Below are 19,474 nucleotides of genomic sequence, written 5' to 3' on the forward strand. Positions count from 1 at the left end.
AATTTTCAATGGCCTATTTTCTAATCTATACAACCTTGTATTAAAAGAGAAAGAAGAGTATGTGGAGACGAAATGAATGTATGGGCAAGATGCAAACAACAATTATTTTCAAACTGGAGAAAAGCGGGAATTAAAGAAAGAAGCAGAATGCTTGGAGCACACAACAAACATTACTTACAGTTCTCCCTAAGGATGGAGAGTTATAATAATAGAATCTGTTTTTATGGTGTATTAGGGGAAACGTGGATACCCATAATATTACACATGTTCTTCAGTTTCTGTCATGTAACTTACAACACAGAAATTATACCCATTTGTCAAAGGAATGCATGCATACCGTGAGGGTTGGCCTTCCTCTTATTATGGTCATGGCAACCATCCCGGCATGTAGTTATTCACACTGGGGCCTGCTGCTGCAACCGTTATTGGATCGGGCTGGTATCTGCATTTCAAGTAACTTCAGTTGTCTGTTTGGGAAAGAGACGAAGGAGAAGGAGATGGAGAGAACAATGTACCCGATTTGTAACGTGGGCTCACACTCTAAGGGATGGAAGAAGCCATCGCCCTGAGGCTGAGCTTGTTGCCGACCATAGCCCACGTCTTGTGCATTTGGATTCCACTGGAGCTGGTTTACCTGTGTTCCTTCCAACAACTGCAGAGCATTAAAGGAATTGAATTATCACATCATTGGTTGACATCTCTATAAAATTCATTTCAGTTGAGCTCGTGTTGCATACCCTTTGCTTCAGGGTCTTGTTTGCTTCATTGAGCATGTGTTCCTGGAATATAAAAAAATGCAAACAGATGGTGAAATGGGAGAAGAAATTGTGTTAAAGAAGCTTAATTGGAACAGGCAATTGTACCTTTCTCTGAAGATCGGTGAGTTGATCCAGCATGTACTGTGTCTGCAAAAGGAGAATTTTGTTGAGTGCATTACTACTAGTACTAGTTGAGTGTGTCAACCCTCCCACCACCCCTATTTTAATACTATACGTAATTTTAATAATTTATATCTTTAAATATTTTGTCTGAAAATAAAAGGCAAAAATTTCTTTCAAAATTTAAAATCCCAAGCACACGCTACATTAATTCCTATTTTAATTTTTGACAAATAATTTATAAATAAAAATAATTGATATTTATGCTATAAACACTGAATGAAAGGGCCAGTCCACATTCAAATCAAGTCCAAACTCTAACTTTGGGCCTCAACAGTCCAAAGGCCCTCGGGGTGGACTAGTATTTTGCTTTGCAAAATTAAAAATCCGTTTTTAAGAGGTGATGGAGGCATTTCGGAGGTATGTCACTTTCATTTTTAGGGTGTGTGAATTAAAGTTTGATTAGTTGAATACGAGTTCTTCAATCCTTTTTATAACATTCTATGACTATGATTTGTAAGTTAATAAAATAACAAGAGAAATTAAATTGATATTTCCAACCTAAATGCAGCAATGTTAAAAATTACATTCTGATTTCTTACTTACGCTCCCATTCATATTCCAAGGTTTTGGAAACCAGGAAATCAACCATTGACATAGGCAGACGAAAGGCAGGAACGTTAGAGATTAAAATTGCATTCTCCTTCTCGTTCCTATTACAATTGACTTCTGGTCAAATAAGTTCTCCTCTCCATGTCTCCAGAGATTTCTAACCCTCATGGAATTATGATCTTTAAATTACTCTCTAACATAGGGCCGTAATTCTATGTGGAAGAGGTATGCACATTAATACTAATGCGAGAAATATAAATGCCGAATATTTGGAATTTCAAACAATATGAACTTCTATGTCTAATACCCTTCTAGCAATATAAATGCTTATTTCCAAGTATAATCCGGGTTATCCCTATGGTGGATGCCAAGAGATCCCCTAACCTTCAACACTTGGTGAAGTTGATATTGTATGTAGCTGAAGGTATGACACACATCTCTGAATTGTGACTCTTGGTCTGGTTGTTGATATGTCTACTTGTGTTACCGCATCTTAATGGTGAAGGAGTCGTTAGTGGACTTAACACATCTTAATGGTGAAGGAGTCGTTAATGGACTACACATCTTAATGGTGAAGGAGTCGTTAATGGACTCAACACTTCTTAATGGTAGAGTTGGTGTGGTGGAGACACATCATCTCTGAATTGTCACTCTCGGTCTAGTTGATATGTCTACTTGAGTTAACACATCTTAATAGTGGAGTAGGTCTTGGACTTGACACATCTTAATGGTGGAGTTGGTGTGATGGAGTTGGTCTTTCTTTCCCTTTAAATGGGATTGACATTGAATGTTTTGATTAAGTGGTTAGAGTTTGAACACTGTTTTGGTTAGAATAAGTAGGGGCACGAGATTGTTGCTGGGAATATATATCCACTCTCCCATGATCACCCAGAAACTCCCTCCAATCCTCTCACCCCCTATTTTGCTCCATTAGGCTCCAATATCTCTTATACTTTTGGTCGGACTCTGTAAAAAAACAGTACCCCAAGGAAACCTACAACCCAGTGTCTTATTTTAACAAAATCAATTCACTCTGAATTTAACCAAACCCTACAAACACAGTAGTTTCGGTGGCTTATTCACGTGCGTGGTAAACCCAGCCCTATAATTCTAGTTCACTGGGGGACAAGGATGGAAACAAAACAGTAACCTCTCACACGCAATAGAAATAAAAAGAGAAGTGGAAACGAATTATAGAACAGTGATATATCATCATCTCTAAACTAACATCTAATTTCTCTTTAGAAAACCCAGAATAATAATAATCATGACAATCATGCAATCAAATTTAAGATCTAACACCAAACTCAGGAGAGAAACATACTCGCGTTGACCTGATCTGCTTCAGTGATACATCAAGCTGCCTTTCCAGTGACTCAAGTTCCTTCGTGCTCAAAGGGCCAAGATCCTCCCCAAGAAGATTCCTAAATGCAATCACAGTCCAATGGTTAGACGTCCTAATTATCGTGGAGCGCTTCGTATCATTTGAATAAGTTTTTCAATGAGTACAGTTATGATATGGAATGGAGCTGGGTTACCTCTGGGATCGTTGTAGGGCTTCATAACGTGCTTTAAGTTTCAAATATTCCTGCTGACTACTTAACTCCTACATAAGAAAAAAATATATATATTTATTTCGAATCCCATCTTAATACAATAGTGTCTATAAAATCTATGTACTGGAAAAAAAAAATCAAATTATAATTACACAAAACATGATAATGTGAAAATATATCAATTAAAAAATACAAAAAAAAAAGGATAATAAAACAAATTAAAAATACAAAAACTTCGGTTTTATTGATGTAAAACGATGGGTACATGAAATTCTTATAATAACAGATTTATATGTAAAGTATTAAAATTAGGATGAAAATATCTGGATTAAATATAATCCTTTTTAAGAAGTGAAGAGTCACAGAATCTGTAAATAACGGAAATTAATTATAAGAATTTCATGTACAAAATTAAATAAATAAATTATCCAAGTTAAAATATTGAAAATTAGTATTCTAAAATTTAATAACTTAACTTCCATTAAACAAAAATTTAAGCAAAGAATTCTAAAATGGCATGATAGAGGAAAAAGTTGAGATTTATATTTGACGGTTTAATGAAATGGTAGAGGTAGTTATAAAATAGTTATTATTATTATTATTATTATAAAGCTATTAAACATTATTTTAATGTCATTTTTTTATAAGTAATGACTAGATGTTATGAACATAGGATTTAAAATCTAGTTTTTTATGATGTTGCAAATTTGGGAGATAAAAGAAGTCTAAAAATCTTTATACTTCCACTCTCGTCTAATTTAATCTTTTTAATAGATGATGAAACAAAAAATTTTCTTAGTAATGTTCAATCTTCTCAAACTTCTTTATATCAACATTTCATTCATTCACTTGGTATATCTCAAATTTATTTTATATTAACACATCATCCATGATAAAATATCTAGGTCATGTTTGGTTTGTGAAAAATACTAAGAAAAGAAAAAAATTGTTAAGAAAAATAATTTTCTCATGATTTCAATTTAAAAAATAAAAAAATTCAAATATTATTAAAATTAGATAGAAATTTATATATTTTAAAATTATTTAATCTTTACATAAAAAATAAAAAAATAAGTTTAAAATAATTTATTGATTTTAAATCTAATTTATATTTTCTTCCATTTTTTCTCATCCTTTTTTTCCCCTTATATTTTTCGGAACCAAATATGTTTTGAAGAAGTGTTGTTAAGGATTAAATTTCTATTAAAAACTTCAAAAATTCATAATAGAATTAATTAGTTAAATCTTATATACTATCATAAAACTATAAAAAATTTTCATCTATATGGTAAAAGTTTGGTTGGAATAAGTAAAAAAATATAAGTAACTATTTTTGCTCTACGAATTGATATTTTGCTTTTGAAATTATATTTTAAAGATAATTTTCACAAAACAAAACTAAAGAATCAAAAGAAACCCATGCTTATTTATGTCTCTAAATGGAGACTCCTGGTGAAGTAAAACACTAATTTAAAATTTTATTTTACGTAATTTATAATAATGGTATAATAGATCGAACAAGAGGATTTTGAATTTACTAGGATGGTAATATTATCTGACAGTGACGTGGCATGTGAAAATAATTAAATAGGATGGAAAATGGCAAACATCGTAGGAGATGAAACCTATATAGAATTTACCATACAGACATATCACAAACAATTTTGTGCCGAAAATATTTCAATTCATTTAATTTCACAATGGTAATTTAGCAAATTAAATACTGTGACACGGAAACAATTGAAATCGTACACTTGGGAAGAAATATCAAATATAGAAAATAATATTAAATTTTATTTGGATAAAGAACGTTTTTGTGATAGGATTCAAGGGAATCTTGCAATAATTACGGAAGTAAATAATAAAAGCAAATAACAGGAAGATAATACCAAAAATCCAACAGTAAATAAGCTGTTAATCCAATAATAGCAAACAAAAAAGCAGTGTGTTTTTAGGTGCTAACGTTTTTCTTAAATTAAAACCTTGGACACTGCAATTTGGTTTTTACACAAATTTTGTTTAGTTTGTAGGACTCTCCTTGTTACAAATAGAAAATTTTTACCTTTTTAGCAACGGAAAATCTCTGATTGCCAGATCTGATTTCACAGTTTTCTCCTAAAATACAGTATCTGTTCTTGGCCTCCTTTATAATCCCCTCTATACGTCTCCTAAAAAGGCACCCGAGCCCCAATCCCCAAGACCGAGTCAAATCCTCTGGTGAGACTACATTAAATCTACGTCATGGGTGTGCTATTTGTTTATCTGTGATTTGGCTTTTGTTATCATTACGTTTTTTACTTTTTTTTTTCTTCAGATTTAAAAGTTAAATAGGATGCCAACTTCAAAGAGACACATGATCCATGGGGAAGTTTCAGATGCAAATAGCTATTGTTACACACAACATGCAAGGAAGCGTACAAGATATGAGAACAACGTTTCTTCTTCTTCTTCTTCTTCAAAGTTCAAAGGAGTTGTGCAGCAGCAAAACGGTAACTGGGGTGCACAGATATATGCAAATCATCAGAGGATTTGGCTTGGGACATTTAAATCGGAGGAGGAGGCAGCAATGGCGTATGACAGTGCCGCCATTAAGCTTCGAAATGGAGAGTCTCAGAGAAACTTTCCGTGGACAAATCTTACGGTTCAAGAACCAGACTTCCAAAACCATTACACAACAGAAGCAGTCCTAAATATGATCAAGGATGGATCATATTCCTCCAATTTTTCGAGCTTTTTGGATCGAAAACGAGAGGAAAAAGGAGTGGATCACAATGCCAAGGTTTCCCAGGGCGGTGGAGGCATGATGTGGAGACAACTATTCCAGAAGGAACTAACTCCAAGCGATGTCGGTAAGCTTAACAGACTAGTTATACCAAAAAAGTATGCAGTTAAGTATTTTCCAAAGGTATCGGACAATGGGGAAGGGAATGCAGATGGAAGTGCTGTGGACAACACAAGGTTAAATTTTTACGACAGGTGGATGCGCCTGTGGAAGTTTCGGTATTGTTACTGGAGTAGTAGTCAGAGTTTCGTCTTCACAAGGGGCTGGAATAGATTTGTGAAAGAAAAGGAGTTGAAGGCAAAGGATATTATAACTTTTTATATGTGTGAATCACCTAAAATGCCTCACGATGGGCAGCCATTTTGTGTCATTGATGTAAAGAGAATGGATGGTAATAGTGAAGGCAATGGAAGTATGGTTGAAGGGGTCGATCATGCATTGAAATTAGATTTGGCACAAAATCTAAACAACGGTACCTCATCTGAGGATGAGGTACCAATATCTCAAAATAATCTGAAGAAGGGTGTAAAGCTTTTTGGTGTACATATCAGTTGACAATGAGACGTTTCTGTTTTTTTTCTTTTTTCTTTTTGTAACATAAAATTATAGAATATATCTATTTTTCTGTTGCAAATCTGGATGTTTTTTTTAATAGGTAAATGAGAGAATATATTTAAAAAAACGCCCAAAAGGCTATAGCTAGAGAGGAGGGAAATACCAACCACCTTGAAACCAACCAAAACACAACATTCAAAAACAGTTGGACTCTCCTGGTGGGAAGGATCAGTGCTAAAAGCACAACCTGCACCAAAAGAAAACCCCTAAAACCTAACAAGTTGGAATCGAAGAAAGTGACCTCAAAAAGAAGAGCTTAGACCTCACTGCCCCTCCTTGAGGGAGGTGAACAATTGTAGTTGACCAAGCATTCTAGTTTTCAAATCTCTCTCCCCTTTTCAAATCTCCTTCCGCCAGAAACGATTTCTTCTTTCCCCTGCAACCTCAACTTGATGACCTTTTCTTGCCTCCATTTTCCTTAGAAGGGAATTGATTACCTTCTCAAACCCCACCATTGGCAATCCCAAAAAGCTAGTTGCAACTCAGGATGTTATGTCTTATATATTCAATTCATGCAGGTTCACTTCTTAAAACTATGATTGTTCTACTTTTAATATGTAAGAAAAGAAAAAGTTTGCATGGAAAAAAAGTTGTCTTAATTTAGATTATGTTTTACTTGTTTTCACTTAGTTTAACAAAATTAGACTGGTAAAACTCTAACATTTGCTTCTTTTTATTCAAAGAATGTTCTTGTCTATAATGTTGAAATAGAAAATAGGAATAAGAAATCAATTCTAGTTCTATTTATTAATGTGTTAATTTGGATTGTTTTTTAGAATAGAAATAAGAATAATAAATTCTTTAATATGGAAACCAATTCATCCTCTTAATAAGATTTTGATCCCTCTCTTGCATGTGGTATTAAGATTTATCTTTGTTTCTATTTTTTCCCATTAATATTCGTAAATACCAAACACACCCTTTATATTCATAATGTAATGGCTACATTATGACATTCATTGGCATCCAGAGTTGTACTCATGTGTTTCAATTACATAAGCAATATACTAAAATTGTATTGCAAAGTGTAACCTAACTATTGTGTTGGATAACAAATAATCATGGTCCATAAATTGTGGTGCGTGGTGTCACTAACATATTGGATACTAGTGATTGTCAATTCCTAAATCATGGCGCATGGTGTCTCCAATTGTGGTGTATAACATAGTGTTAAGTGTGTATAAAAATTTATGATTGTCGATTACTTCCAGGTTGAAATTATTAATTTACCAACCTAAATAAAAATAAGCAAATCATTTGGTTGATCACAACACATAAATTATGTTAACATTATTTGTTCGATGTTTTTACTAAAGAACCTCGCACTATCAATCAAACAACCTTGCATTATATGCTTTGATTTATGAGCATGCATGATTTTGTGTTCCTTCTATTTAAATCATCTTCTTCACATTTCTTCCACCAAAAATTTGTTCAGAGCCTCTAAATTTCTCAAAGATAATGTTGTGTATTTTAACTTTTTTCCTAATTTTTACTATGTCAAAGATCAAGCTTTCAAGGAATTTTTCATGGTAAGGAGAGTTAAGAATGAATCCTATGTATTTGATGACTTCACACTTTTGCCTTCATGAAAGCCACAATCAGTTTCATTTTCTACAACTTCTTATGAGTCTACCTTCTTATTTTAGAATCGTGTTTTTAGTTCTTTTATATTAGGGTAAAACCCTTAAAAGTATGACATGATATAATAAATTTGAAATTCATTATTAATTTTATAATATTCTAGGTTTACTTTTGTCTATTTTTATTCCATGTATTACACTTTATAAACATTATAGCCTAAAATTTTTTGCATTTTATATAACTTTGGTACATTAAGAATTGCACGAAAGATCAAAGTCATGGGTTTCTTACTAGTAGATGATTTGTTCATAGTTGGGTCGTGGGCTTAAGCAATCCATTTGAGGTGGTAGTACACCACCTCCTAATTGGAGGGATGACTGGTTTTAATCATTAGAATGAAGTTCTCATGGTGGGTGCGCTAGTATGTATAGTTACACATTAGATAAAACCTATTGTGAGTTATGACATAAGGTTATCGAGTAGTCATAATTTCACCAAGTTACTACACTGTGTAGTCTCTCAACCTTGAGATAATATTGAGTTTGTGCAGAAATTAACAGTAATTTTGACTTACAAGTCAAATCCTAAAATGATCATATATTTACTATGAATTGAGTTACTATTGATGGAAATTAGTAGCAACAAATATTTTTAATAGAGACACTATAATATCTCATGGACTTTTAAACTAGTATATCATTTGGGTGATCTTAAGGATGTGTGATTATGAATTGTGAGTCTATAGTAATTCCTTTAATGGAATTTGACATATGTTTTTATTGAGTTAAAGTATGTTATTTGATCACATAATAGAAGGATGGTAAAGACAATCTTAAAAGGTTGATAGTTTTCACCTTGTTAGACAATGGTCAACCATTTTATGGGGAGACTATATACAGTGAAAAACAAGTCACAAACTCAAGCTCTTGGTGTCTTGTTAATGTAATGTACATGAAACACTAAAATATAATTGACTATCTTAAGTGGGATATTGAGTTAACTTTAAAATTAGATTATGAGGGAGACGATGTTATCCTATGAGTCCTAATGATCCTTACTTGAACTCATATTCCTTTATAATATGATTTATGAGAGTTAGATGAATTTTTAGTTCACTTATATGCATATGAACGTTTTGATAATTAAGCAGGATCACATAGGGTTAAATGAGAGGCATCTCTAGACTAAGCTAATTGATTAATGGAAGTCTTATTGGGTTAATTAATCAATTAGTAACCATTTTGGATTAAATTAAGTGATTCAGCCTAGTAAGAAGCCTATAAATGTGCTTTTTAGAAGTTAGGATTTCAAGTTTTCACACTCTCTTTCCTATAATCTAGAGAGAAAACTCTAACCTCCAACCTTCAAAGAAGTTATCGCATAGATGATTACAAGTTTATGAGATCTTTTTCACCAATAAGAATTGATCCAAGAACATTTGGATAATTAGTATGACACTTTTCTCTAAATCTATGGTATGTTTTTGGTTTTTAAAATGTCAAGCTTTCCGTTGTGCTTAGATTTAGGGAAACCTAGGATAGGATTTCATGTACCCTAATGACCTAGGGCTTGGGAATGAAGCAATTCGGGGATTTCTAACAACTAGAACTAGAACCTTAGGTTAGGTTTTTGCATATTAGATTCATTCTATGATGTGCTAACTTGGTTTTGCAAGGTATATTTATTATCACATGACCCAAAGGGATGAATAAATGCATATGAATGTTATTTTTTATGAATATGATGTTCATAATTATGATTGAATGTTTGGATTTGTTTTTTTGCATGAATTGGGTTGTAAGCTCCATGTTTAGGAACATAGGATTTTTATGTTTGAATGTAAAAATTCCTTTTTGTTCTTAGACAAATTGTAAGCTCCATTTTGGTGGAGCATAATGTTTTTTTTCCTTTGTGTAAATCAATCTTTTATCCATCTTTGATGATCAAAAGCAAATATCAAAAGTTAAAAGCATTCATGGGCATCCATGGTGCAACAAGTCGTCTACAAAGGTGAGTGTTTTGGAGAAACGATGGCTAAAAAAGTTAGGTTAGCTTAATATTTCCATTATAATGAATTGCAATCATGATTTATTAGCATTAACTAAACCATAAATTTTGATTGGAATTTTGGTGTACGTGGGAAACTAAGACTTAGGATGACCATCATCCCTTGTTGTAGCTTTATTTTGATTTGGATGACCATCATCCCTTGTTGTAGCTTTATTTTGATTTGGTATACACTCTATCATCAGTTTTGGAAAAGGCTTTTGACAATAGAATGCATAGGCGTTGATTGAGCTAGGCCATAAAGTGTAAAAGTGTAAGGAGTCTAATGGAAGGAGGAGGTAGAGATGGGGCATTAGAATCGAGTTATTAAAAATTTATAATACACCATATGATACAACCATACAATACTTTTTTTTATATATAAAAATCAATATGTATCATAATTTGTATCTTATTTTAAGTGTATCTTACTATACACATATGATATGATACATGACACGATATAATACGTGATATAATAAAATGACGACATATGTCTTTTAACTATTTTTCATAATTTTCAAGAAAAATAAAATTAAAAAAAATCTTAGAATAATTATTATATTAATTATTTAAAATAGAAAGTTAGATTAAAAAATGATTATAAAAGGAAAAGAAGTAAAATAATTGTATATGAAAAGTTACATTTTTAATGTTAAAGGTTAATAAGTAATTTTTTTATAATGAATATTGGAGAATTTTTATTTGAATATTGGCAATGAAAATGATGGTGTCAAATAAACTATGGTTTTTTATTTTTGGATTTTAAAATCACCGGGGAAGGAATGATAGTGAACATGAAATATTGAAACTTTAATACTGACACATAATGGATTAGGCTTTTTTTTTTAGGATTTATTATTATTATTATTATTTTTATGTTGTAGGGAATGCAAGAAGAGTAAAATTTTGGAAGTCTTGTGATGATTTAACCGTTGAAGAGGCTTTTCTCTTGTATTCCATAGCCACTACCAATAGTTGGGGTGTGGGAATATAAGTAGATAGCTGTATATAGAAACCCTCTTGTTTTTTATACAACTACTTGATTAGGAGCTAGACAGATGGAAGCTCTTACTAGAAAATTGCTAGCACAAATATTAACAAAGATTTTGAGAATAAAATGGTTTGGCTAAATATAAAGGGTAATATTTTTTTCAGCAAAATCTTTTTACTCCTTTTTGCTCAATAGAAGAATGGAGCTTTTTCCTTCCTGTCTTACATAAAATCCTTGGGTCTCATCAATAGTTAGCTATTTTATTAAGAATTTGCATGGGGGAAGGATTTTGACACTAAATCAACTCGAAGGAAAGAGATAGAAAATATCAAATAAATATTATATGTGTAAAGGAGAAGGATAGATAATTGACCATATTCTCCTTCATTATTTGAAAACAATCATCTTGTGGCAACTGGTTTATGCTTTGTTTAAAATAAAGTAGGTTATGCAACCATGAGTAAAGAAAACATTATTGAGTTGACACAAATCCTTCATAAGGAAAAAAAAGAAGAAAATTTTGAGAACTACTCTCTTTTAACTATTGTACCATACAAAAAGAGAGAAATGGGAAAGTATTCAATAATACTAAAAAAAATAGATCAAACAATCATTTATGTTATTGGGAATAGGTGAAAATAAGATTGTCCTTTATCTATGTTAAATTTTATAAATTGGTTGAGCTATAAGTAATGGGTTGAAATTATTCTTTTCGTTTTACCCTAACTAGGTATGACATTTTAGCATCTTTGTTTACACCATTTATAAGTAATGGGTTGAAATTATGTTTCTTGCTTCCAACCTATATAAATATGCTTGCATATTTTATCTAAAATAACTCGACATGATACGGAAAATAAAAAAATGATACATAATAAGTTTTCAAATCGACAGTTGTGCATGGGGTCCAAATCAACAGCTATGTTTGTGGCAATAGCCGTTTGCAAAATCTGCCCCTCTTTAGTTGTGGATTTTGGGCCTTTTTTTTTTAACCTAAACCATAGTGCTGCTATATTTAGATACAAGGCTCATTTGGTCCTTGTCCTTTTCCTAAAACTATTCGTGACCGCCAAGCAAGAGGTTTAGGTATGAGAGACTCAAGAAAGCTCACCAAACATTGGATTTCATTTACTTATGAATGATATTGATATTTTACAAAGGTATAGAAAGGGTAAGTTGGGGATTTGGCAAGATTTAATTTGATATTTTGACAAGTTTTTTTCTTAGAAAAAAAGTTAAGTTATTTAAGTTAAGATCAAGTTGATCTATGATAAGGTTTCTAATTTAATTAAGCTATATTTTAAGTTTTTAATTGAAAATTAAAATACAACTTAAAATTAATCCTAATTAAGAAAAATAGCTAGATTTCATAGGTTGATTTGATTGTTATATGATATTCTCTATATAAAATATAAATGCAGCACAATTTAAAACTTTTCTTCCTCTGATTTTTTTAGGCTCTCCTTAAAAAAAGCCCTAATTTCATCTTAAATACTTTAGATTGCAAATCCTTATTTTTCTGCCCAGTGTTTAAGATGTATTGCTTCTTAAAACGTCTTCCATCCATCTGTCTCCGAGTTTCAAGGGAAAAGTTTACCTCTTTTGAATTTCTTGTTTCTTGGCCGGAAAAACCTGAGAATTCTTCTATATTTTTCAGGTGTTTTATTTGGTAACATATTTCAAGTCAATTCATTTTACCGTAGACATCAAACATCACAATAAAAAATTTTGGCTCGCTAAAACAAAGAATGGTGTAAAAGAGAGAGTATATGCAAAAGAAACAAACAAACAGATAACTGGATAAATCAATAAGCAAAACAAACAAAGAAAGAAAGAAACAGATAAATCAATAAAAGAGAGGGCAATTACCAGGGCCTCCCTTGTGGATACATTTGTCTCCGGTGCTCCATAATTGCACTTCTGATACCTCTCAAGGGTTTTGAGCATGCTAGACATTTAACACAAAAGACAGATTAAACGTAATGAACCCCACCAAAAACGCCAAGAATCAGTGCATTTAAAGGAAGGGAATGAATTTAGAGAAAATCATCTTCAATTATTAAGTTTACCAAGAACTCCCTAAATATTAGTCTTTTAGTCAAAGGCAGCTTAACACCTGACAAGTCATTAATAATAATAATAATAATTCCCAGGAAGACTAGCTTATCAAAAAAAAATACCCAGGAAGACTAGTCACTATACAGTTCTACGTGAAGCTTGCATGTTCATGGGAAGTGGATGCTTTGGAAAAGTTCTCACACTCAGAGTGCATGTTAGATTATACCCAAGTGAATCATTGGAACTTTCTGGCATTTAGTGAATTGCTTGCGATCTTTATTGAATGTCCTTTGACATTAACTATTTCAAAGGACACTCTCCACAGCCCTTTTCACAAACAATGCTGCACCCAAGAATACTAAAAAGAGGACTGAACCATTGTTGGGTCTTTAATAAATCAACTTACTTAATTACATAAAAGCAGCTTAATTATAACTTAAAGTTAAAAATAACTTTAATAATTCAATTTAATAACTTAGTGGATGTTTGGTAAATCAATTTAATGATTTAATATGATATAATCACTTAATTTAAGTTATTAAATAAATTAAACATATTTAATAAAATAATTTTATATCACAACTTAAAGTAAAAAAGTAACTTTAAATATGAATTCAAAATAGTTAACTTATTCTTAAAATTTAAACTATTTTACCTTATTTACCCATATTAAATGAAAATATATTTTATAATTATGACAATGTATTCACAACTCACTTTTATAGTAAATGTTTGTTTAGTTATCTTATGTTTGTAAAATATTTTAAATATGAATGTTTAGCAAATTAATTTATTACTTAATATTAGTAAAAATATAAATATTATTTAAAATTGACGAGGATAAATATGTTCATTTGATGATTTAAGATACAACTTGAGTTAACTTTACCAAACAACTTTAATACTTAAAAGTGAAAAAAAAAAATTAAGAAGTTTTAAATTAACAATTTATGAACCCATCAACTTATAGTCAAACTTAAGTCATTGAGTAATAAATATTAAGCTTTACCAACTATCTACTTAGTATGATTTAATAACCTAAATACAATTTAACTTAAAATCACTTTTAAGTCATTGAACATTTAATATTAAGTTTTACTAAATGTCTTTTAACATAGTATTTGGTAAATCAATTTAATGACTTAAGAGGATATTTAGCAAATCAACTCAATAACTTGATATAATTTAATAACTTAATTTAAATTATTCATTATTTTTAATATCACAATTTAAAGTTAAAAATAACTTTAAATATTAAGTTAAAATAATTAATTTGTTCATAATCTTTTTTTTTTTTTTTGTTTAATTTATCCACATGTAATAAGAATATATACTACAACCATGACTTCATATCCAAAACTCATTTTTTTATGGTAAATATATTGGGGTTATTTTATACATCCACAATATTTTAAATATGTATGTTGATTATATAGATTTATTACTTAATAATAGTTAAAATTAATGATGATAAATATAGATGATTTAGAATAAATTTGAAATTAACTTTATCAAATAATCTTAATCATAAAAATCAAAAATTAAATTTTAAGTCAACAACTTAAAAATAATTTAACTTAAAATCAACTTAAATAATTTAATAAGTATTAAGTTTTACCAAATATTTCTCATGATATGACTTAATGACATAATTTAAGTTATCAATCATATTTAGTATGTTAGTTAAAGTAACTTAATACTACAAATTAAAATTAAAAATAACTTTGAGAAATCAAGTTAATGACTTAATAATTTAATCTAAAATCATTTTAAATCATTAAGCATTATGACCTCATACATTCATAAGGTCATGATGCACTCATATTATGACCTTTTGTACTACATTCTGAAGAATGGTTGGGTTATTCATGATTTTCACTCAAGTTCAAGTGAAAGACAAAGAACTCCACAGAATGGTAATTGTTTGTTTTACACCAAATAAGAAAAATAAACAAACATGCAGGTCATAGCACCAAGACTTAGAGTTTGTGTCAATATTCTTTATTTTTTATCGTTTTGTCAAACCTAATTCACGAATTAGGCAATAGTTTGTCTTTATTTTGTATAGAATTTTCCTACTAAAAACAAATTTTGCCTTAAGATTTTCTTATAAAAATAGGAGATTTTGTGATTTCTATGTATAATATTCTAAAATTTTAAGGTTTTAAGAGAGAACTTATTAGAATGCAAGTGTTCTATTGAGTATGCAAAAGACAGAAAAATAAATAAATAAATAAATAAAATTGGCTTGCATTAAGGAAAAGAAGGGAAACACCTGATTCCCATGAAAAGGAAAAAAAAAAATGTTGGCTATAGCTAGATTTTCCATATAATCTGCGTGCTATAATTGGTTCTTATTGTAACTACATCACAATTAAAATTTTCAGCTAGATTAATTGTTCACTACCATGTATAGCCTCTCAATTTCTTATAGCAGTGGCTTTTTTGTGGGGAGGAAGATAGGAAATGAATTCTTTTCTGCTAATGGCTAGCCATGAAACAAACAAGCTCAGTCAATCTCCTTATTCCTTAAAAAAACTTTAGAGCACAACAACCCATGGTCCTATGTGGATACATACATTCTTTTCATCCATTAGCATTTGTACGCTTCAGATCCTCCTAGAAAACCGGAAGCATCCAAGTACTCCCTCCTACGTGGTAACTAAAACTTTTGAAAAGCAACATTTCGCTCAGCCTTTAATGAAAATGAATATAATATTAGAGACTGATTGGGTGAAGAGAGGACATGCAGACCCTTTGGATATTAGGTAGTTCACGCAAATCACTTGAAGACCCAGGAGTATCTTCAAAACCTACTGAAGATGCTTGAGGGTTCAGATCTAAGAGAGAGAAGAGGATTGATTGAAGAAAAGAAACCCTGAACTCAGTTGCAGAAATGCCTGCGTCAATTCAATTGATGAAGAGTATGAACTGTTTTTCTTGTGTTTTCACAGAAAAGAACCTGAAAACCATTTGATATTAAATTCGCTTGGAAGGAAAAGAGAAAATTTTGAGATAAACCGAGAAAAACCTTAGACTCAGAAGAAATTGCTAATACAGAAGATCCTGAACTCAGAAGCTGCTGTGCAGAGGTCTTTCCATCAGACAGGGTGCTTGAACAGCAGTTTTTCTTCTACAAGAATTTTTTTTAAAAGAAAAAATCGTTTAAACTGAATTTCGCTTATGAACAGAAACTGATCTGAGCTAGCTTGGATCAGAATATTACAAAGCAAAACATGAGAAACGAGAAGGTTTAGGAAAAAAAAAAACCCTAGACATTAGAAATTGCAAATAGGCTAGGCTGGAGAGAAACTCAAGTCGAGGAAGCTTTGAAAAATCAGTACTTTTTTTTCTTGGTATAATTTAGATGAGAAGAAAAGAGGAAAAGAAAGAGAAAGATCCAATTTGGAGATCCATAAAACTTCCACTTGATTCTCATGAAAAAATGAGAAAACAAAACAAAAGACTTGAAAAGAAAACCTTTTCCAAGCATTTCCTTTTCTAACGAAGCCTAGGTACGATTGAATGAGCTTCTTTCACTGAAAACAAAACCCTGAATTGGTGTCGTCGACCTTAAAGCATCAGATCAGATCATTTTAACCTCAAAACAAAACCAAAAAAAAAAATGGTCCAAAACATGGACAAAGTTGAAAAACCTCACGAATCGCTCTCTGAATACACACAAATATCATCAAATTGGAAAGAAAAACAAAAAGGAAAACCTCCAAGCCTTTGAACAAAAAAACGAATCACAATTTACACTTCATATTAAAGCAATCTTCTTTTTATGGCTTGCAGTTGCAGATCTGTCCAACGCAAAATCAAAAGAAAACCACAAACACCTAAAAACGCTGAGACATTCACCAAAACGGAAAAGCTCAACAACAAACAAAGACCAACAAGCAAGCAAAATAAAAAGGAAAAGAAAAAAAATACACACAAACCTCAAACAAACATCTCACAAAGCGTTCCAGATCCAAAACAAAAAAAAAAAAAAAAAGAAGATGAAAAGTAGAATCAAAACAAGAAAAGAGAACAATTTCCTTTTCTCTTGCTTTGTGTTTTGTGTTATGAAAAGCAAGTTTGTATCAAATTTAGGTTTTCTACTTTTTCTTTTCCTGTGTTATTACCTCGAGCTACTGCAGAACTCGTAGAGTTTTCCTCTATTGGAGAAGATGATGAGAGCAACCTCGGCGTCGCAGAGCACCGAAAGTTCGTACGCCTTCTTGAGAAGGCCATTTCTTCTCTTAGCGAAGGTCACTTGCCTGTTGATCTTGTTCTCAATCCTCTTCAACTCAACCCTACCTCTCCCCATTTTCTCAGGAAAAATGAAGAAAAGAACAAAAGGAAAAGCCTCTAGCTTTCTCTCCGACCAAACAACAACAAACACAAAATGCAAAACAGATTTTTCCTCACCCCTCAACTCAACTCAAATACTCTCTTCCCCGTATCTCTATTTATGTACACTCCCATCCTCAGAAAAAGACTTTAGAAACAAATAAAATTATTATTATTTTTTAAAATAATAATAATAATTCTTGTTTTTTAATTCTTTTGCCCTAACGCCTGTTTCACTCGATAGACAATGTAAAAAAGATGATTACAGGGAGGGCGTTGTGTGGTTCTAAGGCGTATGATCTGTTTGGGCATGAGCGGGTGGGGTGGCGTTGGATCAGCAGGTGGCGGATCAAACGGTGAGAAAGTGAGGGGGAAGGAGGGACCAGGGAAGAGGGGAGAGCAGGGGAGTGAAGGAAAGGAGAAACCTTAAAGAAACCGATGTTGTAATGAATGTAAAGGAGGAGAGAGGGGGACACGTGTCGAGAGACGAAGTGATTTTGGAGTCTGATATCCACCTGACGATTTTCCGGGTCGGGCAATCATGTGACCTAACCTTAAGAAGCTGATAATCCTTCGTATGCTGTGTATTTATTACGGAATTGCCATTGGGTTCGTTAAGTGAATTTACCGTAATGTCCACCACCAATCGAAAATGATATATTTTAATTTTACTACTCGAATGACTATTTAATAAAATAAAATAAATAAATAAAAAGCTGACTTTTGTATACACTTGCTTTTACTATCTTTAAATAAGAAAATATAAATAATTTTTAATCATAATTTATTTTTATAAAAAATAAATACATTTTATAATTTTAATTTTATTTTCTATTCCTTAAAACCAAAAATAGAAAAAGTGAAAAAAAAATGCATTTTATATAAATAAAAAATCACAATAAACATATTTTTTTATACCTCAATTCTTCCATTTTTTATTTTTTACTTTATTGAAAACAACATTCAAAATTATTTTTAAATTTTTTATTATAAAAATCTGAAAAGCAAGAAAATTGAAACAAATATGTCCTAAGTTGTCAAATCTACCTTGTCCTCGTTGATCATCAAATCTACCTTGTCCTCGTTGATCATTTTGATTTCTATCTTCTAAGAAGCAAGATTTTGAAATTGTTTCCAAATATACGTGTTTGGTTGGCTGCACTTCTACCCATTACTTATTAAAATTTAATTTAATATTTCTAAATTTAAATAAGGGAAGAAATTTATTTATTTTTTGAGGCTATCTATTTTTAGTAACAGAAAATTGAAACTAAATGATCAACAACTGAATTCTTTACTTCCAAAGCTTAAAAGGCCTCATTAAGTTGGGAAATTTAAATTTAAATACAATAAATTTAAAAAAATTATTGTATCTATTAGGACATTGAGTTTTATTTGTATGTTGATAATTTTGTTTCTTTTAATATTTAGTCATAAAAATTTTTTAAATAATAACTTGTTCGTCATTAAAAGTCACACATTGTTATTCATCCAACTAGGAAGTCACAAGTATATATAAAAAAAAATTGACTTATGGCAAGTTAGAGTCACTTCAGATATAGAGAGGTTTGGTAATTGTTTTAGACTTAAAATTAATTTTTATAAAGTTTTTAAAAAACAGGGAATACTTAAGCAAGAAGCAGCATTCAAGTGTTGATTGCTTAAGCGCCCCACACGGCTTGAGCGCTTGAAGCACTCAAGCCACCGAAAGGGGCTCGAGCGATCATGAATTTTCAACCAAGATTTTTTCATACAAATCTAAGTTAGAAATCTTCTAAAACCGAACATCTTCAGGATTTATTCATATAAATACCTGATTGTAACCCCTTGAAAGTTAAAGATCATTAGGAGATCACATATTCATTAAAAAGGGTTTTTTAGAGAAAAAAAAAATCTAAAGTATCACGTCATTTTCAATCTCTCATTCAAAGATTTGATATTTGAATATTGAGTTGAAAACTTTCATCACTTCAATGGGGTTAAAGTGTATTTACTCGAGCAATCAAAGATT

At 31.1% G+C, this 19,474-nt stretch overlaps 2 protein-coding genes across 3 annotated transcripts; one reads left to right on the plus strand and one right to left on the minus strand.

Moving 5' to 3' along the window:
- Window positions 1–103: 103 nt before the first annotated feature.
- Window positions 104–18,002, minus strand: MADS4 (MADS-box protein 4). 2 transcript variants are annotated; one of them, NM_001281185.1, is given in 8 exon segments: window positions 104–442; window positions 516–652; window positions 738–779; window positions 864–905; window positions 2,815–2,914; window positions 3,029–3,096; window positions 12,937–13,015; window positions 17,256–17,541. In NM_001281185.1, coding segments are annotated over 8 exon segments (729 nt in total). In that variant the 5' UTR covers window positions 17,441–17,541; the 3' UTR covers window positions 104–366.
- On the plus strand, window positions 4,667–9,185 carry LOC104880622 (AP2/ERF and B3 domain-containing transcription factor At1g51120). Its single transcript, XM_059735723.1, has one exon. It carries the CDS (start codon window positions 5,379–5,381, stop codon window positions 6,381–6,383), a length of 1,005 nt encoding a protein of 334 aa, XP_059591706.1. The 5' UTR covers window positions 4,667–5,378; the 3' UTR covers window positions 6,384–9,185.
- Window positions 18,003–19,474: the final 1,472 nt, after the last annotated feature.

The sequence above is a fragment of the Vitis vinifera genome, chromosome 1, assembly GCF_030704535.1.
Source record: "Vitis vinifera cultivar Pinot Noir 40024 chromosome 1, ASM3070453v1".
Classification (NCBI taxonomy): domain Eukaryota; kingdom Viridiplantae; phylum Streptophyta; class Magnoliopsida; order Vitales; family Vitaceae; genus Vitis; species Vitis vinifera.